The sequence below is a fragment of the Budorcas taxicolor genome, chromosome 24 (genome assembly GCF_023091745.1).
Source record: "Budorcas taxicolor isolate Tak-1 chromosome 24, Takin1.1, whole genome shotgun sequence".
NCBI classification, from domain to species: Eukaryota; Metazoa; Chordata; class Mammalia; order Artiodactyla; family Bovidae; genus Budorcas; species Budorcas taxicolor.
The window spans coordinates 39,725,704-39,752,118 of NC_068933.1; the positions used below are offsets into that span (position 1 = coordinate 39,725,704).

Here is a 26,415-nt window from a genome sequence, read left to right on the forward strand (position 1 = left end):
TCATGTTTATCGATGTCGATTAAAAACAACAACAAACCAATGTCATCTTAAATGGCCCTGGTCAAATAAAATAACTAAGTGTGTTTATAATATTTAATAGAAGTTCTAAAATTAAGTGCAGACATCCATCTTCCTGATTGCAAAACTCTCTGTGACTGCACACACTACTTGCTGTCTGCCAGGAAAAAAAAAAACCCAAACCAGTGGAGTGGCCGAAGGCCATTCTGGAGATGAGAGCCTCCTTCTTCAGAGGCGAGGAAAACAAAGGCAGATGAGAAAATGGATGAAACGAGCCCCGAGGGACCCAGGGGGCTAGCGGAGTTTACCCTCTTCAAGGCTGCTTTAAATAGCAGGCGGCCGGCGTGACCACGATCAGACATGGCTCTGGGCCTCCTGGAAGCCTCACCCCCGCTCTGGTGGGGCTGGGCGCTGGCTCAGGGATGGGAAGTTTCCACCCATCGAGGGCGAAGCGGAGGGAACACGGACTGAACACCACTTGGGAGGCTGCCCAGGGTGGGGCCCGTCTGTTCACCGCCCCTCCTTGGAGAAGACTGCCTCATAAGCCCTTTCTTCTTTTACTTCTTAATGTAAAAGTGTCATTTCTTTTATGAGATGACCAAGATGACAGGGTTGTTGCTCTTCTGACGTACGCACCCACCTGCTTTTTTAATTTGTTGCCCCCACGAAACCCCACACTCTGGAACAGAACACACCATGGCTTCCTATCCTCTGGTTCAATGTGGCTGAAGCAGTCGGCTATTTTCCAAACAGGTGGGGGTTGAGGTCCAGCTGTGTGACCTTGGCCACGTTCCTTAACCTCTCTGAACCTCAGTTTTCCCCTCTGTTACCACGGTGGTCATAGAGCCTACCCGCCGCAGGGCTGTCGTGAGAATTAACTGAAACAGGAGTATAAGATGCTCCCAGGCCTGCTAAAGAGAAGGAATCCAGTGAGCGCAGTTTCTTCCCTGCCCACTACTCACCTTGGACTTGTAGACACCAGGGACCCCCACACCACACAAGCTACGCCTAACAAGAAATCAGTGCACCAACTGGGGCGTAGGTTGGGGTTCAAACGTGGGGATTTCACACACCTGTTGAAACCGAGACAGGTGAGGGGGCACCAGAAAGCAAGGAAGAAATGACCCTAGAGTCCAAGTTCAGTTTCTGACCTAAAACACTGTCCCCATTACACAGTAGACTCCTTCTCAGCCCTGAGCTCTCACCCACGTGCTGAGTCGCTTCAGTTGTGTCCGACTCTTTGCGACCTCATGGACTGCAGCCCACCAGGCTCCTCTGTCCGTGGGATTTTCCAGGCAAGAATACTGGAGTGGGTTACCATTGCCTTCTCTGGGGGATCTTCCCGACCCAGGGATCGAACCCGTGTCGCTCACGTCTCCTGCACTGGCAGGCACATTCCTGACCACTCGGACCACCTGAGGAGCCCCGATCTCCCATCGACCCAGGTTCCACTCCACTCATCTTTACCAGACCATCATTTCTTCCAACTCCAAACTGTTCGCCTGTGTCCTCCTGTTCCAGGAGGAGCCCGTCTGTCACGCTCACTCTGTATCCATGGGGCCCAGCACAGCGACCCTGGAATACAGTTTTGGGGGACTAATTCCACACAACACCAGGGCACAATAGAAGGAGGTGTGTGATCACACATCAGCTCCGGCATCCTCACCTTTTGCTGAGTGAGTGACTTGGCCACGTGTCCCCATAAGGGGTGGTGTCCATTTCTCTGTCCATTGAATGATGGCATAACCACACCTGGGCAGTGGGAGGGACAAGAGCAAATGTGACGTAGCCAGAGGTGTGCACACTGGTGCTGTCCTCTTACTGACAGGAGCCTGTCCACACTACACGAAGGAGGGCAGGCTGGGCTCACAGGGGAGCAGCCAGTCACACTGTCAAGGTCCTGACTGTGTAGCATCAGCTGGCCCAAGCCAAGCCAGCCCAGACAAGAAGACCTGCAGAGAATCGTAACCAATCGGAAATGTCTTTTGTTTTAAGGGAAAAGCATTAAGGCTTTTCGTTAGGCAGGAAAAGTTAACTGATACAAAAGATCGAGGGATTAGATCTAGCAGACAGAATGCCTACCTGAACAACTACGGATGGCGGTTCGTAACACTGTACAGGAGGCGGTGACCAAACCTATCCACAGAAAAAGAAATGCAAGAAGGCGAAGTGGCTGTCTGAGGAGGCCTTACAAATAGCTGAGAAAGAAGAGAAGCGAAAGGCAAAGGAGAAGGGAAAGATCCACCCAACTGAATGCAGAGTTCCAGACAATAGCAAGGAGAGATAAGGAAGCCTTCCTCAGTGAACGATGCAAAAAAAAATTGAGGAAAACAATAGAATGGGAGAGACTAGAGCTCTGTTCAAGAAAACTGGAAATAACAAGGGAACATTTCACGCAAAGATGGGCTCAATAAAGGACAGGAATGGCAAGCACCTAACAGAAGCAGAAGAAGAGGGAGCAAGAATACACAGAAGAACTACGCAAAAAAGGGTCTTAAAGACCTGGAAAACCACAGCAGTGTAGTCACTCACCTAGAGTCATACATCCTGGAGTGTGAAGTCAAGTGGGCCTTAGGAAGCACCACTAGGAACAAATATGGTGGAGGGGATGGAATTCCAGTTGAACTATTTCAAATCCTAAAAGATGATGCTGCGAAAGTGCTGCACTCAATATGCCATCAAATTAGGAAAACTCAGCAGTGCCCACAGGACTGGAAAAGGTCAGTTTTCATTCCAATCCCAAAGAAGGGCAATGCCAACGAATGTTCAAACTACCACACAATTGCACTCATTTCACATGCTAGCAAAGTAATGCTCAAAAACCTTCAACCTACGCTTCAACACTATGTGAACTAAGAACTTCCAGATGTACAAGCTGGATTTAGATAAGGCAGAGGAACCACAGATCAAACTGCCAACATCTGCTGGATCATCGAAAAAGCCAGAGAATACCAGAAAAACATCTAATTCTGCTTCACTGACTATGCTAAATCCTTTAACTGTGTAGATCACAATAAACTGTGGAAAATTCTTCAAGAGATGGGAATACCAGACCAACTTACCTGTCTCCTGAGAAACCTGTATGCAGGTCAAGAACCAGTCCTGTTCTTGGACTGGTTCACAATTGGGAAAGGAGTACATCAAAGTTGTATATTGTCACTCAGCTTATTCAACTTCTCTGCAGAGTACAACATGTGAAATGTCAGACTGGATGAAGCACAAGCTGCAATCAAGACTGCTGGGAGAAACATCAATAACCTCAGATATATAGATGATACCAGTCTAATGGCAGAAAGTGAGGAGGAACTAAAGAACCTCTTGATAAAGGTGAAAGAGGAGAGTGAAAAGGCTCGTTTAAAACTCAGCATTTAATAAATTAGATTATGGCACCTGTTCCTATCCCTTCATGGCAAATAGATAACAGTGGCAGACTTTATTTTATTGGGCTCCATAATCACTGTGGATAGTGAGTGCAGCCATGAAATTCAGACACTTACTCCTTGAAGAAAAGTTATGACAAACCTAGACAGCATATTAAAAAGCAGAGACATTACTTTGCCAACAAAGGTCTGTATAATCAAAGCTACGGTTTTTCCAGGAGTCATGTACAGATGCTGAGAGTTGGACCATAAAGAAGGCTGAACGCTGAAGAATTGATGCTTTCTAACTGTGGTGCTAGAGAAGACTCTTGAGAGTCCCTTTAGATGAGACCAAACCAGTTAATCCCAAAGGAAATCAGCACTGAATATGCACTGGAAGAACTGATATTGAAGCTGAATCTCTAATACTTTGATGTACTGATGTGAAGAGCCAACTCATTGGAAAAGACCCCGATGCTGGGAAAGATTGAGGGGAGGAGGAGAAGGGGGGCGACAGAGGATAAGATGGTTGGATGACATCACCCACTTAATGGACATGACTTTGAGCAAACTCTGAAACACAGTGAAGGACAGGCAAGCCCGCCTGGGGTTGTAAAGAGCTGGAGACGACGGAGTGACTGGGCAACAACAGATTGTAAAATATATCCCATAAGCGTCTCCAAAGTAAACCAGGTGTTTCTGGAAGTAGCTGACTTATAAGGAAACTGCTCATCTCTGGCTCTGGGTGATAAGGAGGTGGAGGAACAGATAGGGAGAGTGGTCCTGAAGCTGTTGCCATCAACATCGGGCAGGCAGGAGAGGGACACAGCTGTCCTAGGCCCACAGTCCACCAGAAAGAGCTGATGCCACCAAGCATCTCCAAAGTAAACCAGGTATTTCTGGAAGTAGCTGACTTATAAGGAAACTGCTCATCTCTGGCTCTGGGTGATAAGGAGGTGGAGGAACAGATAGGGAGAGTGGTCCTGAAGCTGTTGCCATCAACATCGGGCAGGCAGGAGAGGGACACAGCTGTCCTAGGCCCACAGTCCACCAGAAAGAGCTGATGCCGCCTTTGGCATGAATGCTTTGGGCATCAGCTTCTGAGTTTTAGAAACTGGATGGGCTTCCCAGGCGGTGCTGGTGGTAAAGAACCTGCCTGCCAATGCAGGAGACATAAGAAACAGGGATTCAGTCCCTGGGGTTGGGAAGATCCCTTGGAGGACTGCATGGCAACCCACTCCAGTATTGCTGCCTACAGAATCCCATGGGTAGAGGAGCCTGGCGGGCTGCAGTCCACAAAGTCAGACACGACTGAGCGACTAGGCACACACGCAAGATACGATGTATCACCGTCTCCTTTTGCAGGGATCAGGAAACTAGGCCCAGGGGCCAAACATGGTCTACTGCCCGTTTTTGTAAATAAAGTTTTATTGGAACATAGCCAAGCCCATTCATTTACATATTGTCTGTGGGTTCTTTCATGCAACAGTGGCCGAGTTGAGTAGCTGTAACAGAAAGCATATGGCCTCTGAAGCCTAAAATGTTTACTGTCTCGTCTTTACAGAATCAGTGTGCCAACTCCTGTCCTAGCGTAATCAGCGGAGGTGCCCAGTACTGGCTAGGTCTTAAGCTAAGTCTTGATGGAAAGAGGCAGTGTCTCCTTGCGTACAAGGGAACAGGGAGTTTCTGCAAGAACATTACAAGAAAGAACACTAAGATGTTAACCGATGTTACAGTACTGTGTGCTAAAGTCACCATAAAACGTTAATGGCACTGCAAACAATAACTAAGCATATAAACCGCTTACGATGTGCCAAGCACATGCTTCACAGTAACTCATATTCACAACAGTATTACAAGGTGGTGATCTTATTAGCTCTGTTTTTCCCACTGAGAAAAGGGAGAGACAGAGAGAATTAAAGATGCTTGCCCAAGGTCAGAAAACTAGGAAGCAGCCTAGCTAGGAGTCAAATCCTGGTATTCTCACTGTAGATGCCACACCCTTTGAAAGCTACAAATATGGAAATATAAAATATAATAAAGGTCAAAACTTTACACAAATTCTAGCTATGCGCAATGCAACTGTTTCTTAAAGACACCTGAAAATCAGCTTTACAGCTTTATACTGTTACACCTTTTCAGCTAACTACACCACATGTTCATTTTATGTACTCTTGGTCCCCTGTAAAAATTTTATGCACCCTTTGTCCCCTGTAAAAATTTGCCAACACTTAGCTGGAAATCCCCTAAACGGGACATCCCTGTGGGATAGCTAGTGGTTATGTTGCCATGGTGATGCCGTGTCAACACACAGCTGCTGACTGTTCCCAGAGGTAGTCCACGGCCCGTTCATCAGCTTCTGAGGCCGATACTGCCACCTGGTCCCTGGGGAGACAGCGGTTCTCTCCCTGAAACAACAGTCAATAAGGTCACTCTGGTCACGACAGGCCGGAGTCACTGTGGATATTCCTTCTTAAAGATGCAAATTGAGTTCTGTTTGGGAATCCTACTTTAGAGCAAGGGCTTCCAGTCCAGAGGTGCGATCTTTGATCTCCAGGCAAAGGGTGGGCCCACTCTTACAGGTCAGTGGGGGGCCATGGTGTCGATCTGCTGGTAGCTCGAAGCGGCACCAGGCATAGGGCCCATTATAAACAACCAGATTGTGGTTTGAGAAGTTGTTTCTTGACTCATTACCTTATTATTACAAGGGAGAGAGTCCTAATAGTCTTCGATAATATTAACTCTATCAGCCTAACAGAGCTTACACCGATAAACGTCTTTTAGAAGGCATTTTGGCAATTTGTTTAAGCCTTAAAAATCTCCAGAGCCATTGACCTAGAAATTCCACCTCTACTAATTTATCCTAAGTAAGTTATCAGAGATAAACAAGAAGGCTACTTACCAAAGCATTATTTATAGTAGAGAAACACCGGGAACACCTCAGTTGTACAACAGGGGATTCATTAAATAAACTGTGATGTACCATAAACCACTACATTAATGGTACAGCCTTATAAACTATGCAGTTGCTTACGTTTTGGTCATGAAAGATCATTAAATTTAAAAAGAAAGTCAAAACTAGTGTACAATATAAAACTATATTCTGGTAAAAACAACAACAACAACAACAACGACAAAAATAAGAACGTGCATATAACAGGTTTAACAGGGGTTTCTCTCCCGGAGTAGAACATTGGTTATTTTAATGTTCTATTTTTTTTTAATACAATAAAGTCTGCACTGTACTGGTCATTTTTAAAATGGAAACAAAAGTTATATTTCATTTTTTAAAGTTATATATTTTTTTCTTTGGTGATTACATCATACTTTTGGCTTCGTAAGCTTTTCAGTTCTATGAATTTTGTCACTAAATCTTCCCAGCAAGCCAAAATGCAGACCAGTCTTCCTCAACAATCAGGGGGCAAGGCGGCCACGCTTTCAGAGGCCCACCCATAGTCCAAAGCTATGGTGGGCTTAATCCTTAAGCTGGACAGCTGGCTGGCCAGCTCACCTGACCTTATTGGGCTTACTGTTCTTTACTGAAAAGATACACCCCAGCAGGACTCTGAACAGCTTTTCCAAGCTCATCAAAGTTGCTTGTACTGGTCCAGGTCTTGTTTTTGTTGGGGTTTTTCCTAAAAAGAGTCAGAATCCTGTGCAGGAGGTCAGAGAACTAGCTGACTAAGAGCTGATTAAAACAGCTTGTCCTTCAGAGATCGTGAAATAGCTTAACACGTGGGCAGGGCCTGGGATCTGGCACGAGCCGACACGCTGGCTCTTTTCTTTTCCCAGGGCCGAAAGGGAGCAGGTAAGTGGAGTTACAACAGCCCTTATGAAGGTTTCTGGACCTCAGATGACAAAGTTTTTTGAAATAAAGGAGTGTCCTTTCATTTAACTTTCAAATGAGCACTAGAAAATGATGTATTTATGCACTGCACAACACATGGGCAGAAGGAACTGGGGTTCTCTGAACCCTTCCCAAATTTCAGGGTAAATTCAGTAGGTTCAGCGAGGGGTTACCGATATTGAGCAGTACTTCGAGGGCACGAAAGCTTCACTTTACACCCAGCTGCCAGCTGGCCGCCATGCTCACCACCTTGCCCACTCTATCTAAGGCTACAGGAGGAAGTCGCCTTCCTTTCACGCCAGCATGATCCCAGAGAAAGAGATGTCCCTCAGGCTATAATGAATTTCCCCAAGTGGGCCTCACCCTTTAAACGAATACATGCTTATTCAAAAGACTTGAGAAGGAAGGAAAAGTCACCTAATCTCTTTGCGGGGCTGACGCTTGGGTGTTTGCTCACGCAGCTCTTCTGGTGGCCGGCTGTGGGTGAGTCACAGCTGCAGTGAGGGTCTCGGGTCCCCCGCCACGTGTTCCCAGGCCAGCAGACACGCAGTGTGGCAAACGCAGTGCACGAGGACCCCATCGGTCCTGCCCCTGAGCTCCCGCCTCTCATCTTCTGTCTTGGCTGTTCCTTGGGCTGAGAGGGAGTTTATGTTCCCACCTCTTGCGTTAACAGGCTGGGCTTCTGACCTGCTCTGGCCAACACCAGAATGTGTCTGGAGCCAGAGCCTGAAACCTCTGGGCCTCCGGAGGCCTTGAGCAGCCTGGTGCCCTCTTCTGGAACCCTGCCCATGGGAATAACCGGGGCCAGCCCATCGGGAAGAGAGGCCCTCACCCCCTAACAGACAGCACCCTCAGAAGCAGAGCCAGCCGGCTAACATGCAGCTGATCCTGTTCACGTGGAGCACAGCCAGGACCACGCGGACCCCCCCAGAACTTGGTCGAGAGCACTGGCCCATGAGTTGCAAACCAAAGAAAAGGCTGTGGTCTCAAAGCCACGCCATTTCAGGATGGTTTGTCACAGACCCCGAGCACACAGTAAGTACCCACCGTCATCAGCCAAAGATAAAATGCCCTGGAGCACCTGGGGGGCTGTGGGGTGGGGAGTGGGGGGCTGGGAGGCTGTAATTTTCCACATTAAACAACACACCTGAACTGCCACCGGTGAGAACAGAAATTAAGCCGTGTATCTAGCGAAGGGCTTCAAGACAGACACAAAGCCTTTGAAAGACTGTCTGTGGGTGAGTTGGATCTGCCTATGAAGTCATTCTTTGTTTCTCTTCTCTCTTTAAAAAAAAGTAAGCAGCTCTTTCACTCAATTAAGCCTGTTGGACTCGATTATGACTGTCTAGTTTGATTCAAAGCAGCCATAGAGTCTCTGACACATGTTCAGCCTCCACGACTCCGTAGCCTGGAATTTTAAATCCAGCTCCCCTGAATTTATGACCCATACACAGTAGCGAGTCCCTACAGGCTGAAAATCAAACTGTAATTCAAAGGCCACAGGGCTGAGGAAACAGCCAGAAGATAAATCCCAATTTCAACCTTGGATTCTCTGCAAGTTGATTCAGGGGACTGTCAGTCATATTTAAAAATAAAATAAAACTACAAAGACACCAGACGGCATGTTCTAAAGAGAAATAGGGTGATGCTTTTCAGGACGCCTTCAAAAGGCTCCTGTTACCTGAAAAGAACTGCTACGGGTTATTTTAAGGGCCCTGGAACATTTGGCTTCCATCAGTCATCTGGAGAAGTTTCTGCATTTTTAACTAATGAGCTATATAAGGAAGAAATGAAACCATCAAACACAGCCCAGACCACCAGACTGATGGGAGAGGCCGGGACAGATGTCAAGGTGTCCCAGACCTGCAGCTGGCACTCACCTTACACCCCTCGCAGGCGCTGACCCCATAGTGGTAGCCGGACGACTTGTCCTGGCAGACGAAGCAGGGCTTGTACACGCGGGGCGGCGGAAGCGGAGATGGGGGGCTTGGGACCAGTTCCTCGGAGCTGGTGCTCTGGGTCTCAATCGCTGTGCCAGAGATGCAGAGGGGAAGAAAAGGGAGAAAAGATGTTTCAGTTCATGACTTTCCCCCCAGTGGGTTCACAGGCCTCCGCCCCCAGTTCAGCTACAACATCGCCAGGACAGGCCCACAAGGCCAGCTGTCAGGGTGGGCACTGCAGGGGGAGCTACCCCTAACGTGGGTCTTTGCAGTTTACAAAGCAATCCTGCGTGTCTCTCACGGGCAGAACGCTTCCGCACCGGGAGGGAGGTCATGTTATCACCGTTTACCGTCAAGAGAAACAGAAACCCAGAGGAGCGCAGTGACTCATCCAAAACCAACAGGGCCGTGGTAGAGCCAGGACACAAAGTCAGATGCTCACACCGCACACCCAGGGCTCTTTCGACTCCAGTTCCGCCAGCTTCCAGTGTATTTAAGAGTCTCAGGGATGACCTGCTTGACCCTGCAGTAACTTAACCAAAAGTCAGTCTCCTTAGGGCAAAGGGAGAAAATGCCCCAGACAGCCATCCAACAATGGGGAGGGTCTTCAGCACGGGGCCAGAGCTGAGCATGACGAAGAGCAATGGGGGTGAGATCTTTGCTATTCAGGGTCCCCCTTAGACCAGCAGATCAGCACTGCATCAGAGCTGATTAGAAACTGTGGTCATCAGGGTCCAGCTCAAGCCCATGGAGTCAGTGTGTGCTCAGCTGTGCCTGGCTCTTTGCAACCCCTGGACTGCAGCCCGCCAGGCTCCTCTGTCCATGGGGTCTCCCAGGCAAGAATACGGGAGTGGGTCACCATTTCCTCCTCCAGGGGATATTCCCAGCCCAGGGATCAAACCTGTATCTCCTGTCTCCCGCACTGGCAGGTGGATTCTTGACCACTGAGCCACCGTGGAGCCAGATTTGCATCTGAACCAAACCGCCGGGTGACTGAATGGACAAGTAATGCTTGAAGAGCACGGCACTGCATTAATAACGGCTCAGACGGATGCTGCTCTTTATTCTAGATTAACCAACAGGGGACCCCCATCTCATTACCTAACCATCCCAAATCCGTGAGAAATACAAACTTGACAGAACTTCAACCCCCAATACTCTCCCATCCCCACCCCCCAGATTTATGCTCCAAATCAAAGCAAGATGTGGTTCTATTTCTATTACAGGCAAAACTGCTCATAAATGATGATGGAAGTAGGGGAGAGAGTGACTGAAAGTGGTCAAATAATGTTCCAGAATCTTCCAGGGTCCAACCACTTTACAATATTCAGTATATTTCTCAAAGTATTAAACTCCCAGTTGTTTCACCGTTCGTCCTCTCCCAGACCAGCTATTCTACTGACTGGATTGTCTTGTAGCCCAACTTTCAGCAAGTCGGCTCTCCTCCCTACACGTACTGCTCACCCATTCCTGTCTGGGATCCTGCTGTCAGGCTAGCCTAGCGATTGCCAGCATCTCCCACCTCAGCTGCTGCAGAAGCCTCTGCACCAGCCTCCCGGCCCGCTCTCTTCTAGCCTCAGGCCCATTCTGCAAACACCCAGTCAGATAGCTGCTCCAGAGTTAAAACCAACCCTCTGCCGAACCTGCCCGAAGCCCTCCAGCAGTCACCGAGGACAGCAAACTCCTTGCTAGGTGTTCAGGAAGGCTCCTCCTGATATGGCGCCTTAGCGATGTCATCGGATGCAATGAGTTTCCTCCCTGACTGACCTCTGAACACGTGGTGTCTGTTCTGTCCCTTGAGCAGGCCAAGCTCCGGTGTCAGTGTTATGGGCATCACGCTAAGCGTTCTCCGTTTCTGGAACTTCCGAGACCTTCATACGTCTCGAGCCTCTTCTCTCCTACATCTTAGAGCAGATGTCGGCTCCTCACAGATGGGTTTTCTGAATAAAAGGCCCCTTCCCACTCCTGGTCACTGTATCTCATTTTATTTTCTATAAAACCCAACTAGTGTCTAAATTTAGAATGTCCGTGCACACCATTTTATATTCTGCTTGTGCTACCCCACAAGTCTGGGTCTCGGGAAACCAAGGAACTTAGATGGAATGTTTATAACTCTGCTCCAGGCCCAGAAGAGGTTCTGGCACATCACAGGTGGGTAATCGATAAATATTCAATGAATTAATACACGAGCTTTTTCAATTTTCCTTCTTTGTCTTCATTCCAAGCCCCAAATGCCCCTCTAAGTTGTTAAATGGTAAAATTAGAAACCAAATAGCTTTCAAATACTCATTTGCTTCCTTTAAAAGTAATTAATTATCCCTTTGGAAGAGAATCAACTATAATTATAGTATTTTCATAATTCAGAAGAATCTTGGAATGAATTCATTAGAGCTGCACAGGTCTAGTAGATAAATCCAGTATCGTCTCTCCTGGGTAGCTTGGCATAATCGCAGCCCAATCCACATTTAAGATGTCACAAAAGCTCATCAGATCAGCTATCAAACTACAGATACAAAAGGATGCCTCACACTAAGCTCATCAGCTTCATCAAAAGCAAATGAGTCATAATAGCATCAACAAGAAAACAGTACAAAATGATATACCACTGTTTGCTAAAAATCTAGGGGAACAATACCAAATAAGCTGCAAGGATACAAGGAGCTTCCCTGGTGGCTCAGGGGTAAAGAATCAACCTGCAACTCAGGAGACGCAGGTTTGATCTCAGGATTAGGAAAGATCCCCTGGAGAAGGAAATGGCAACCCACTCCAGGATTCTTGCCTGGGAAATCCCATGAACAGGGGACTCTGGAGGGGTACAGTCCATGGGGTCACAAAGAATCACACATGTCTTAGCTACTGAACAACAAGGACTAAAAACAACAACAATAAGGATACAACATGGGGAACAGAGCCAATATTTTATGGAACATAAACTTTAAAAATTGTGAATCACTGCAGTGTACATCTGTAATTTACACAGTACTGGAGATGAACTATATTTCAATTTTTAAAAAACCCAAGATACTGCTACTGCTGTTGTTATCCTGAGTTACCCTTGATTATAAAATGCATAGTTATTCTACATTATCATTTAAGAAAGAGTATTGCCAATTAAATTATGATCCATGAGTGCTTGTGAGACACAGCCTGATTTCAGAGAAGTTAAAAAATTAAAAGCTTCTGGAGCCCTGAAAAAAAAAAAAAAAAAAACTAAGAAAACAAACCCATACAGAATTACCCACAATCCTTTCACTCAGAGAAAATTACTGTTATCTCGGCATCTGTCCTTCAAAACATTTTACTGTGAATGTAAATGTTTTTCGTTTATTTTAAAAAGTGGAATATAGTGTAGATTCTGTTTGCAACTTTGTTTAACTTACTGTGTCATGAGTTTGTTTCCTTGTCAATAAATATTCTTTCCCATAAAACATTCCATCATGATGAGTATCTTTGTAGCTAATCTCAGCACATTTCTGACTATGTCCTTAGGATAAAATCTCAGAAGTAGAATCATTAATTCGAAAGGTATAGTTATTTTGTTATTTCCAGAGCGGCTGTGTCAACTTACACTCGTAGGTATCAATGTGAGTCTGCCCCTAAATGCCTCCTAGAACTTTCTGATTGGTTTTATCTGTGTGTCTTTAGTTCCCCTCCAGGGCCCAAGCTGGGTCATCACCACCAAGGTTGGTCCTGAGTTGCGTGCAGGGTGGGGAGAGTGTATTTTAACGTCCCACTGGCTCATGTAGAACAGCTAATCTGGCTGGTTTAGCAAAGTTGTAAATAGAGTCCTGTTAGGGCTGGACTCAGCTGTCAGAGCTGCCTCCTAAATTTTAGAAGTGGGTGTAATTTCCATAAATACGCCGCTTCGAATTCATGTGTTGAGAGCGTCCAGCATCCCTCCCTCCCAAAGAGAGGAAACAGAACTGCAGGCAATCTAATCCCAAGCAACTTTGGCAAAGCATCTGAAAGGGGAGAGGCCTCAAAATCCTGAGACGTGTTATAAAAGGCCAGTAAAAGCCTTTCCAGTGGAGGAGAGTCACTTATAACCAAAGACGGAATCAGAAGACTTTTTCTGAACAGTTGTACAGATGAAAATGTTCTATTTGGAAGCAATCAATAGTGAACGCTGTGGACTTCTCCTAAGGCTGTGGTGATTTCACCAGCAGTGCTATGAACTTTCCCATATTTGTACAACGGATGCTCATGTGTTTAATTGTTTAAATCCCTGAGCGGCTGTAACATGCCAAGCGTATGTTATATGCTACGGACGGTACATGGTGTAATCCCTTAGCCCTGACAAGTTTGGCCCAATATAGAGTAAACTAACAATTAGAAATATAATACAGTGGTTCTCAAACTTGGCTGTATATTAGAATTACCTGGGGAGCTTTAAAACTTCCTAATGCTTAGGCTGTATCTATGACCGATTACGCCAGAATGCCTGGGAGTGGGAGCCAGGCATCAGTGCTTTTTAAAAAATATTCCCAGGTGAATCCACATTGCAGCAGTTTGGGAACCACGGAGAAATGACATATCAGAGAGGGCGGCTGCTGCTGCAGCTTAGTCGCGTCAGTCGTGTCCGAGTCTGTGCGACCCCATAGACGGCAGCCCACCAGGCTCCCCCGTCCCTGAGATTCTCCAGGCAAGAACACTGGAGTGGGTACAGAGGGCTATATAAGCCTTATGCAGCGCAGAAAAATCATGGGAGTCTTCCCAGAGGTGACCAGGCTGTTCTGAAGAATGAATTGATTCTGCTGCGGTTTTGCCATGTGAATCTTACCCGTGCCATGCGTGCATCCCACAGAAACATAAACAGAAAAGACTCAATATGTCACAAGAAACAATGATCTCTGGAAAAAATTTCCCACTGGTGGTAAAGAATTAACTGACTGTATGTAGTCAAACTTCCCCCCAACTGGATAATTGCTGGTCTCTCCCTTCTTCCGTGTGGCCCACGACACTAGAACAATGCGAAGCAAAAGAAGAAAAATCTCAGTGGTGCCGTGAGACCGCCCAAGCCGGCTTTTAGCAAACAAGCCAACACGAGCTCCAGAATTACAACGAGGATATGGCATCAATATAAAAGCGGATGTGAACTTTAAGGCAATCTCTGGCCTTTTCCGTAACAGCAAAAACATAACTTTGGCCAAGTTTTATTAGTGCTCCTCCTCCCCGTGTCCCCCGTTTATTTCCACCCCGATGAAGACAGCGGGGAACAAGCCAGGTGGGCAGCCCACAGCTCCCTTCAGTTCTGGTGTTTAAGACAGCTACAGAGTGCCTGGCCATTGATCTGCTCCCTGTCATCCTGCTTAAATCAATAATCTATTAGTCCCTTTAAATGAGAGTTAGATTCATCAAATGCCCTTGAGAGGCCTCAAACATTCTGTTCCTTATTCTGAGCAAGCACAATCAGTCTATGGAATGATAAAATTTTTGCTCAAAAACTCTGCAGGCTCAGCAGACAACGTGTCCTGTATTACCCCATTCAGCGATGTCAGGCAGGCCGAAGAATGCAGTTTTTAGACTTCCCCTGGGGGAAAAAAGAGGCTGGTGTCATCCAATAAAACAACGGCACTCCAGCCATCCTGTGGCAACTTCAGTTTGGGGAAAAGCAGCCTTTGAGGACTCATCTGGACCTGCTTTTTCTTTATTTCCCTGCTTACCTAGTGTCCTGTTCAGTTTTGGCTGGTGGCTGCCTCCCCGACAACAGCAGCCTCCAGGGCCGCATCCAAACTGCACACCAGCCCGGCTGTCAGGGAACCGCCAAGGCAGGAACTTCTGCGCTCAGGCGAGGTGGATGTTTGGCTCCACGGGCCCCTGCCCAGAGCAGAGTCAGCACCAGAGGTGCCCAGGGGCCTTCTCCAGGCTGCCAAAGGAGACAGCCAGTCCACACCTGCATTAACAGAAGCTTCTAGCCCATATTCTAAATCTCTCTGTTCCCTCCATGCAGAGGAGGCTGTCACTTGGGCAAACAAAGCTAGAGGCACCTTCCTTGCAGAAAAGCCGTCACAAGTCTTGATTGCCTTCATACTAACTCTCCTCCAGGTGTGTCTGGACCATGATCAGCAGCAGGCTTCTTGGGGGCGGAGGGGGGGCGGTGAGGAAGGCTTTTGCTTTAAATGAGTGATTTTCAGACTATCTATGGTAAAGGACAATTTCTTTTTTTGTTGTTTTCATCATAGATTGATACTAATAAAAGCAAATCTCGAGGGGGAAAAAGATACAAAATGAAATTTCCAAGAAAAAAGGAATTTCATAAAAGATGCTCAAAACACAAGCTACAAGTTAAAAAGAGGAAAAAACCCGATTTTTTTCTAGACATAAAATTACTCTGTCAAATTGCTGGACAAATTTCTAAACATCTGCTCTCGCTGCCCCATTCTTCCAGGACTGGCAAGGGGCTGAAGCTGGCACTGTGAGAAGCACAGCTCTGAAGGACTGCAAACTCTGAGGTTGTTTGCAGACAAAACGAAAACAAACTAAACGAAGTCTCCACTGACCAGACTCTGCACAAAAGCAGAATGCCAGCACTCCCAAGTGTCACAGCTTTTTAAAACACTGTCACAACTCTGGAGGTTTAATTCACTCCAAAATAAAAAAAAAATAATAATAATGCTATTGCATGTTAAGAGGACTTGGTGCTTATAACTTAACTCACCTGAGAAAACAGTATAAATGTCCTTGTTGTTACAACACACCTGAGTGTCATTTAAACACACAGAAAGCTTCTAACAATAGCTCCCTTCACAATTCCTAACATGCCTGGCATTCTTCTAAAGGTTAGATTAAGCAGCAGATAACTTTTTTAAGAGAAGGCCCCGTATACTGTTTTTCTTTTCTTTTTTTTTCTTTGTGAGAATTAATTTACAGCTGGGTAAGCCATGTTGACAGACTTCAGGGTTTTACGTTGGGCCTGATTAGACGCGGGCGGGGCAGGCATCCCGCGTCACGAAAGTCTTGCCTTTTTTACGAGAACCTTCGATGATTAAGACAGTATTTTAATACACTCTCTGGGCAGCCGAGCCTTAAAAGAAAAAGAAAGGAATTGTAAAGCAAAAGGCATTTCCTGCACGGCCCCCGGGGAATTTCGAGCCCCGAGCTCCGGGACCCTGTGGGAGGGAGTCATTTCAGCTAATTAAGGGAGAAGCGCAAAGTGTTGCATTTGGTCAAAACATTCAGTTGGGTTTCATTTTTGTTGGCACCGAAGAGAGCCGGTCTGGATTTCCCCCCCTCCTTTTTCTGTGGATGCACTGCAGGATCGCAAGGCCCACAGCTCACATACATTAGGGAGAAAGTCAAAGGAAACGCCAAAGTTCAACCAAAGTACAAGTAATTAGAACCAGATTCTGCGCTGCGGGCGCGTACGCATGCGCGCGCGCGCACGCGGCCCTCTATTGAAATATTTTTTACACGTGAGAGCGGGGGGCCTCAGTGCGGCCGCTCATTTAATTTTACAGTGGGGGTGGGGGCGGGGTCTGCTTTTAATCATCTTTCAGGAAAAGCGGTTTGTTTCCACACTCGGGGGATTTTTCAAATCTGTGAATCGCATTTTGAAAATTAGGTGATTGCCAAAGAAGAAAAACTCGGGTTTGGAACGGTCTCGCCTCGCTCCGCTGCTGGCTTTGTTATCCCTAAGCAGCTCCGAGATCAGTCCCGGGTCTGGGGAAGCGGAGGGGAGGGGGACGCCGGGGCGGGCTCCGGCAATCTTGACTCAGTAACCTGCCCGTGACCCTGAAGGAGTGTGTGCTTGCCCGGGTCGCCCGGGATGCTGGCCCAGGGCTGGGGCTGGGGCTGGCGGTCTGAGAACCTCTGCTCTTCGCACCGCGCGGGCAACAGGTGCTGAGCACAGGCAGGGGACCAGAGCGGCGGGGAGGACTTTGATTTTCAAGCCCTTAAAGAAAGGCTGGCCTTCCAAGCTGCGGCCCCTGCCTCGCACCACTGGGAGCCCGGTGGAAGGCGAGACTCCCGCGCGCCCCGCCAGCCCCGCCCCAGAAGTGCCTGCCGAATCCAAACAGGCATGTTAACAAAAGCCCCAGATAATTCCCAGGCCCAGCAGCAACATCGGAGGCACCCGGACATAAAAATGCCTTGTTACTGTCCTAACCTCTCCGGAATCCCAAACAATCTGCTGAGTCAATTTGGCACGGGGACTGTGCCGGCTTCCCCTTTGCTCAGGTCCGCCCCGAACCCTCCCCTCCTTGGGCAGTTAGTACACCATTCAGATCTCCAGGCTGCCAGTGTGTTTATGCCCACCAGAAGCCTGCATCTTCTCCCACGGAATTTTGGCAGTGGGTTTTAGTTGGCGGAGGGGGCGGTCAGAGTTGGAGGGCTGAACTAACAGCACCCACCATTTACTGAGCACCTACTAAGCGCCCAGGACTGCCTCAGTGCCTGAAACTAAGGCAGAACCTCATTGACTCCGCCTCCAGCCCCTGGGGGAAGGGAGGGGAGGGCCCCCGAAGGAGGCGCCTTAGCATCCCAGAAATTTAAACACAAGACTATTAGTTTTACAAGAGATTTAACTGGCTGAATAGATACTCTTTTTTAAGATTTTTTTTTTAATGTGGACCATGTTTAAAGTCTTTATTGAATTTGTTACAATATTGCTTCTGTTCTATGTTTTGGTGTTTTTGACCAGGAGGCACGTGGGATCTTAGCTCAGGGAGCAGGGATGGAACCCACAGGCCCTGCATTGGAAGGCGAGGTCTTCACCACTGGACCTCGAGGGAAGTCTCCATATTACTCTTGTTTCACTCAAACCCACAGTTTTTAAAGCTTTTTAACCCACCTCCTTTATCTCCTTCCTCTGCTAGGAACACCACTAGGTGTGGTCCGCTAAGGCCTATTTACTGACATTGGAGAACTCCAGGGTTGGGTACCTCCCTTGCTTACAATTGATGGTTATAATTTTCCAAACACTGACTTGAATCAAGACAGGGTTAAATTTGACAAGATAGTTTAGGACTTACCAAGAGAGACGGGCTGAGGATCCACTGACCTTCCTGTACCGCAGCTACACCTGCCTGGGCTCTTGGCCAGCAGCAGAAATTATTCCTGGGACGGACTTTTACCATGGGAAGTGCTGTCATATTTTCCTAAGGGACTATGACACATTCAACACCTACATTTCATTTTTATAATATGCTTTCTTGCTTCAAGGAACATAGTCGAAAATTATCTCCTAGGTTGTTTTAGGTGACGTTTGTAACAGCCGATGCTTTAGATCACTATTTTCTAGGACAGACTAAGATAGCTTGTGACAGGTTAAAATAAATTCTCTCTTAAAATCACTTAACGGCCTGACACATCTAACTACTTATTAATGATGTGAGCAGAGAGGCATCAGAAATGGAAGGCGTTAACGCAACAAACGCTAGACCGAGTCTCTGGAGTCAAGTACAGATGAAGCTAATTGCATCGCAATAGGCAGGTCCCTAAAGAGTTAATCTCCACACCAAATGATTCAGTCTCATATTCTACTTCCAATCAGGATTCCCATATTTCTTAAAAAGCAATTTTTGCACTAACAAACGACATTCTATTATCTGCTCAAATTTCTTATACCCACAGTGAATTAAAACAAGAGCATTAAAATGTATATCATCTTAGATACACAATTGTTTGCTTATATCCTATAAATATATTTGAAAATCACACTGATACCAGCCTTACAGAAAAGTAATGAGAGGAGGATACTTTGGGGGAATAGAGGACATTTTGTCACGTGGAAATTTTTGCCACTCTTCCCAGCTCTGAGTAAGTTCAAGGATGCTACCAAACATCCCACCGTGTACCCCAGTGCTCACAGAACACTCTCCACGATAACCAAGAAACGGAAGCAACCTAAATGCCCACAGAGGAATGGATAAAGACGTGGCGCACATATATATAATGGAATATTAGTCGGCCACAATAGAATAGAGGACATTTTGTCACGTGGAAATTTTTGCCACTCGTCCCAGCTCTGAGTAAGTTCAAGGGTAAAGACACCAGAATGCAGCCAACCCCTCTCTTGCAACAAAGTAATGCTGTACTTACTGGGTCACTGTTTGCTGCAAAGAAGTGTTGTTTTTTGTTATATTTTGTTGTTATTTTACAGGTACACACTCAAATTAGCGGTTTCAAAATAACGTGGAAACCAATTCAATCCTCATCATCTGGGTTTTCTTGTTTCCTAAAAAGAACTAAAATGCCCTGAACCTGCAGAAAGCCGTGTCAGGAATGATGGGAAGGTCATGGGCTTTGCTGCCAGAACCACCTGGCTGGGATGCCTCTTCTGCCCCTGATTACTTTAGTGGCCAGAAAGTCTTCTTTCCTTCTCTGCACCCCAGTGTCCTCTTGGACACTGCAGATAATCCTAAAATTCCTGCTGGTGAAACAGAGAGCATGTTTGCAACTTGCCTGGCACAGTGTTCAGTAAGAGATGATCAACCCAGACCTCCCCATCCGTCCACTTTTCCCTCCAACTTTTTTAACACTGAACAATGGCTCTTAACTAACACTGATTTTTGCCTCCTAAGACATAGTTGGCAAGGTCTGGAGAGGTTCTGGCTGTCATAATTGGGGGCAACTACAGGCATTTATCATGTTAAATAACTACAGGTTATTTATCAACAACCTCAGATATGCAGAGGACACCACCCTTATGGCAGAAGGTGAAGAGGAACTAAAAAGCCTCTTGATGAAAGTGAAAGAGGAGAGTGAAAAAGTTGGCTTAAAGCTCAACATTCAGAAAACGAAGATCATGGCATTTGGTCCCATCACTTCATGGGAAGTAGATGGAGAAACAGTGGAAACAGTGTCAGACTTTATTTTTTGGGCTCCAAAATCACTGCAGATGGTGACTGCACCCATGAAATTAAAAGACGCTTACTCCTTGGAAGGAAAGTTATGACCAACCTAGATAGCATATTCAAAAACAGAGACATTACTTTGCCAACAAAGGTCCATCTAGTCAAGGCTATGGTTTTTCCAGGGGTCATGTATGGATGTGAGAGTTGGACTGTGAAGAAGGCTGAGTGCCGAAGAATTGATGCTTTGGAACTGTGGTGCTGGAGAAGACTCTTGAGAGTCCCTTGGAATGCAAGGAGATCCAACCAGTCCATTCTGAAGGAGATCAGTCCTGGGTGTTCTTTGGAAGGACTGATGCTAAAGCTGAAACTCCAGTACTTTGGCCACCTCATGTGAAGAGTTGACTCATTGGAAAAGACTCTGATGTTGGGAAGGATTAGGGGCAGGAGGAGAAGGGGACGACAGAGGATGAGATGGCTGGATGGGATCACTGACTCAATGGACATGAGTTTGAGTTGGTGATGTTGGTTGAACTCTGGGAGTTGGTGATGGACAGGGAGGCCTGGCGTGCTGCAATTCATGGGGTTGCAAAGAGTCGGACACGACTGAGCGACTGACCTGACTGACTGACAGGCATTTATTGATTACAGGCCAAGGATGCTACCAAACATCCCACAGTGTACCCCAGTGTTCACAGAAGCATTCTCTACGATAACCAAGAAACGGAAGCAACCTAAATGCCCACAGAGGAATGGATGAAGACGTGGCGCACATATATATAAAGGAATATTAGTCGGCCACAAAAAATGAAATAATGCTCTTTGCAGCAGGTGGTGCTAGTGGTAAAGAATCCACCTGCCAATGAAGGAGATGTAGGAGATGAGGGTTCAGTCCCAGGGTTGGGAAGATCCCCTGGAGCAAGGAATGGCTGCCCACTTCAGCGTCCTTGCCTGGAGAATCCCATGGAGAGAAGAGCCTGGTGGGCCATACTCTATGGGGTCACGAAGAGCTGGACACAACTGAAGTGACTCAGTAGGCACACAAGCAGCAATATGATGGACCTTGAGATTATCATACGTGAGTGAGGTAAGTCAGAGAAAGACAAATACCAGACAGTGCCGTTTATATGTGGGACCTAAAAACAGTGGTATAAATGACTCTATTTACAAAACAGAATCTCAAATGTAGAAAACAAAGCTTCCTGGTTGCCAAGGAGGAAAGGAGGGAGCTGGGGTAAGCTGGGAGACTGGGGTGGCATGTACACACCACTGTATATAAAACAGATAACCAATAGGAACCTGCTGTTAGCACAGGTCACTTCTATGCAAAGCTCCATAATGATCTACATGGGAAAAGTCTAAAATACACATATCCACTTTATACATATATATATGTATATATATGAAACTGACTCACTTTGCTGTATACCTGAAACTAACACAAGAGTGTAAGTCAACCACACAAGGCTTTCCTGGTGGTCCAGCGGCTGAGACTCCAAGCTCCCAATGCAGGGGGCCGGGGTTCCATCCCTGGTCAGAGAACTAGATCCCGCATGTGTCAGCAAAGATCCTATGTGCTGCTGCTAAGACCCAGAGCAGTCAAATAAATAAAAGCAAATAACAAACATCCCACGGCACACAGGACAGCCCTTCCGCACCCCACCGGCAAACAGCAACAAACTGTCTGGCCCAGATTAGAAATAATGCTGAGGTTGAAGAACCCTGCTCAAGGGTAAGGAAACTACTTGTGGGACGAAATTTAGGACAAAAAAAAATAATTTCCCGTAGCCGGGGAGACAGAGGCAGGGGCCCAGTTCCTGACACTGCCTCTGAGCAGTGTTTACATGTGGAATCTAAAAAAAAAAAAGGAAAAAAATGGTACAAATGAAGGTCAGGTCAGCTTCCTGGGCCTCAGTTTCCTAATCTGGGAAATGGGGATGACAAGCATGTATAGCACACTGCCGGGCTCACCCCAGGTAAACCACAGAACTCTACTTTTGAGTCTTTGTTACAATATCTGGGAGCAGGTAGGCGAGCCATGTCTTAATGTGACCAACACCTTAGACGACAGGAAACTCATCCAGGCAAACAAATACGATAGGACGATATTAACAGCAACACTCACGGAGCACGTACGGGGGGCTGGCCACCACCCCCATTCTGTTCTGAGCGTTTGACGTGTATTGATTCATTTGACCCCTGTAATGCCTCTATGAGAGAGCTCGTCTTTATTTCTAAAAATTACTTCCTGGCAAGACACTGGAGGTGCGGACTGGTGCGGGAACTTGCTCGAGGTCATACAGTGGGGAGCGGACAAGCAGGAATTGGCAGGCGCGTGATTTGGGTTCAAGAGAACCGGTGTGACCCCGGTGCTGGGCAAGGACGGGACACTGACATCCTGTCTTGTGATCCTGCAGAGCTTCTTTGGCCGGAGGCTGGCAGAGACCCTGGCAGCAAGTTTGAGAAAATACAGACCGTGTCAAGCAGACCCATGCCTAAGGACCAAAAGTAAAACTGGAAAACTAAAACGGAAAGACGCCGAGGGGACAGCAAGAATGCGCTTGCTTCTTTCCAGTCAAAGCAGTGTGGTAGGAAAGTCCCCTAAGGCAAACGCCGGGGTCCGGAGGCACGCACAGGGCAGGCTGCAACACCTGCCTCACCTTCCCTGCCGAGAAGCGGGGCAGGGTGGAGCAGCTCAGATGAGGGTCCGAGGGCGGGCGACTCTGCGTGCAACTCAGGCCTCATGTGGCTCGCCCACCCCCAGCTTGGGGGCTCTGCTGGGGAGGGGAGAGGAGGGCTCCCGCCCCCTCCCTGGGCGGTTGCTCCCTTTCTTGCCAGTGGACCACTTCTATTTCCTTAGCCAGGACGTATCTGGCACAAGAAGGAAACCCGAGGCTGTGTGATGGCTCTGCTGTCCCTGTCTGCAGGTTCGGGATGCCTTCAGGAGGCGTGGGTCTTCCGGGAGGACCAGGGCGTTGAGGGGCGACTGGAAACACCTGCAAAGCCTCTAGTGGAGGAACGCGACGACTGAGCTAGTGAGGGACATGATGACACACACCCGCTCCCAGGGACGCACTGGGGGATATTTCATTTTCAAAGATTCTTATGTTTCTACATGGAGTGTTCAGATTAGAGAGATGCTCTAACATGGCTGATTTTTCTTCTTCCATAACCGTGATTTCTGTTTCTTCATGTGAGAGGGACAAGGGAGTCAAAGGGAATTCGTTTGAGTTCTTAAAAAAGAAAATTGCTGGGGCTTCCCTGGTGGTTCAGGGGTTGAGAATCCACCTTGTAACAGAGGCAGCATGGGCTCGATCCCTGGTCCAGGAAGACTCCATGTGCCGAGGAGCAAGTAAGCCCACACAGCGCAACTGCTGAGCCAGTGCGCTCTGGAACCCCTGCGCCACGTGCTGAAACCCATGCCCTGGAGCCCACGTGCTCTGGAACTCCCCACACTCTGGAACCCCCACGCTGCACTCTGGAACCCCTGTGCTCTGGGACCCACTAACCCTAACCCCGCTCTGGAACCCCCATGCTCTGGAACCCCTGTGCTCTGGAACCCACGCGCCACAGAGAGTGCTGTGCCATAAGGAAAGACATGGCAAGATGTCACAAAGATCCTGACAGCTGAATAAACAAATAAACGGTAAAAAAAAAAAAAAAAAAGGAAACTGCTAAACAAACTTACGGTTACCAAAGCAGGAAATGTGTGGAGAGATGAATCAGAAGTTTGGGATTAACACACAAACACTGCTGTATGCTTCCCAGGTGGTGCTAGTGGTAAAGAATCCTCCTGCCAGTGCAGGAGACAAGAGAGACCCCGGTTCAATCCCTGGGTTGGGAAGCTCCCCTGGAGGAGGGCACAGCCACCCACCCCAGTATTCCTGTCTGCATAATCTCATGGACAGAGGAGCCTGGCGGGCTACAGTCCATAGGAGTGCAAACAGTCAGACATGACTGAAGTGAGTTAGCACACAGTTACTGTATCTTAAATAGATTACCAACAAGGACCTACTGTAGAGCACAAGGAATTCTACTCAATATTCTTTAACAACCTATATGGGAAAAGAATCTGAAAAAGAATGGATATGTGTATAACGGAATCACTTTGCTGTCTGTGTGAAACTAACACAACATTGTAAATCAACTACACTCCCATATAAAATAAAAAAACAAAGAGAGACAAAAAACAAACCACCTTCACAGAAACACTCAGAATAATGTCTGACCAAGTATCTGGGCACCCCATGGCACCCCAGGCAAGTTGACACGTAAAATGAACCACTATGATTTTCTTTTCAAGATGATGAAAGTGTTCTAAAATTAGATAGTGGTGGTAGTTGCACAACTCTGTGAATATATTACAACCCACTAATTGCATACTTTAAAAGGCTGAACTGAATGGGATGTAAATTTAATCTCAGTAAAGCTTTTTAAAAAAAGAAGGAGAGACTGCTAAGGAAAACTTGAAAAAATAATTCAAAGAAACTTTTACCACCTGTGAGAAGGCCTCAAGGCTCAGGTCTTTGGGGATATTCCTTTCTTCGGGGAGCTTTCCATCTTCACAGACAAGCTGAGGCACATGGTTAGAAATGTGAACTTTGAAGCCTGCTGGTCTGGGTTCAAATCCTAATTCTAGCTGTGTGACTTTGGGCAAGTTCCTTAATGTCTCTGAGTCTTACTTCTTGTAAAAACTGACAGCAGAGCCCTCACCGGATCACCACGCCCATTCAATGATGAGTCACGGTGAAGTACTGGGCCCAGCGCCTGTCCTCAGGCCCTTCAAGCAGAGTTACCATCGTTCTGGGATCAGGGGCTCATGCCTGTGTTGATCAACCTCAACAGTCTTCACCTCCCATTGCCCTTCTTCACATCAGTCGCAAGTCTTGATATGCTAAGAACAGATAGGGCATATTAACACATATCTATGGAATCCAGGAAAATGGTATAGATGAACGTATCTTCAGGGCAGGAGAGAGACGCAGACATCGAGAATGGGCTTGCAGATGCAGCGGGGGCAGGAGAGGGTGGGACGGATTCGGAGAGCAGCATCCACATACACACAGTTCAGTCAGTTCAGTCGCTCAGTCATGTCCGACTCTGCAAACCCATGAATCGCAGCACGCCAGGCCTCCCTGTCCATCACCAACTCCCAGAGTTCACTCAGACTCACGTCCATTGAGTCGGTGATGCCATCCAGCCATCTCATCCTCTGTTGTCCCCTTCTCTTCCTGCCCCCAATCCCTCCCAGCATCAGTCTTTTCCAATGAGTCAACTCTTCACATGAGGTGGCCAAAGTACTGGAGTTTCAGTTTTAGCATCAGTCCATCCAGTGAACACCCAGGGCTGGTCTCCTTCAGAATGGACTGGCTGGATCTCCTCTCAGTCCAAGGGACTCTCAAGGGTCTCCTCCAACACCACAGTTCAAAAGCATCAATTCTTCGGTGCTCAGCTTTCTTCACACTCCAACTCTCACATCCATACATGACCTCTGGAAAAACCATAGCCTTGACTAGACGGACCTTTGTTGGCAAAGTAATGTCTCTGCTTTTCAATATGCCACATATACACAACCAGGTATAAAAGAGCTGGCGGGAAGCCGCTGTAGAGCAAGGGAGGCTCAGCCCGGTGCGCTGTGACTGTCTGGGGGCAGGATGGGGGAGCAGGCTCCCCGGGGAGAAGAGGCGTGTATCTGTAGAAGTATGTATTTGCTGGCCCTGATGCTGGCAAAGATTGAAGGCAAAAGAAGAGGGTGGCAGAGGATGAGATGGCTGGCTGGCATCACCAACGCCATGGACATGAGTCTGAGCAAGCTCCGGGATAAAGTGAAGGACAGGAGAGAGCCTGGTGTGCTGCCGTCCACGGGGTTGCAAAGAGTCTGACACGACGGAGCTACTGAACAGCCACAATGATACTTACAGCTGATTCATGCTGTTGTACAGCTGAAACCAACACAAAGCTGTAAAGCAATTGCTCTCCAATTAAAAAATCAAAAGAAGTCTTGATGCTGCCCCTTCCTTCCATCGTCCTGCTCAGAACACTCATCCCTCCTCATGCAGTCCTCCCTAGGCTAAGAGGAGCGGAGCACCATGCCAGCCCGACCTCCTCACCCTCCCACTCAGGTGTGGCTTCCACCCAGCTCTGTGCATCACCCCAATCCGTGTGCACAGACCCCAGAACAGCTTCCCCAAATGCCTCCTTGCCACGGCAATCTCTATCAGCTTGAGAGCCTTCCACGACTGCTTGAACCGAAAGTTCTAGCACTTTGGATGGGCCGCCGGGGGTGGGGGTGTGCAGACGGACGGGACCGTGATTAAGAGCCAGCAACATCCAGGTGCTGACACGTATTTATTGAGCAACCGGCAAGACCAGACACCGTGCTAAATGCCAAATTAAAAAGAAGTTAGGAGACACTGTTCTTGGCCCACGCAGACGGACAACTAAAAATACCAGACAGCAAA

At 47.4% G+C, this 26,415-nt stretch overlaps 1 protein-coding gene across 1 annotated transcript in view; it reads right to left on the bottom strand.

Moving 5' to 3' along the window:
• Positions 1-26,415, bottom strand: part of RARB (retinoic acid receptor beta) — a 183,383-nt gene that overhangs the window by 139,421 nt on the left and 17,547 nt on the right. The window contains exon 2 of the mRNA XM_052661557.1: positions 9,105-9,253. Coding sequence (XP_052517517.1) covers positions 9,105-9,253 — 149 coding nt within the window. The remainder of the gene's footprint in view (positions 1-9,104; positions 9,254-26,415) is intronic.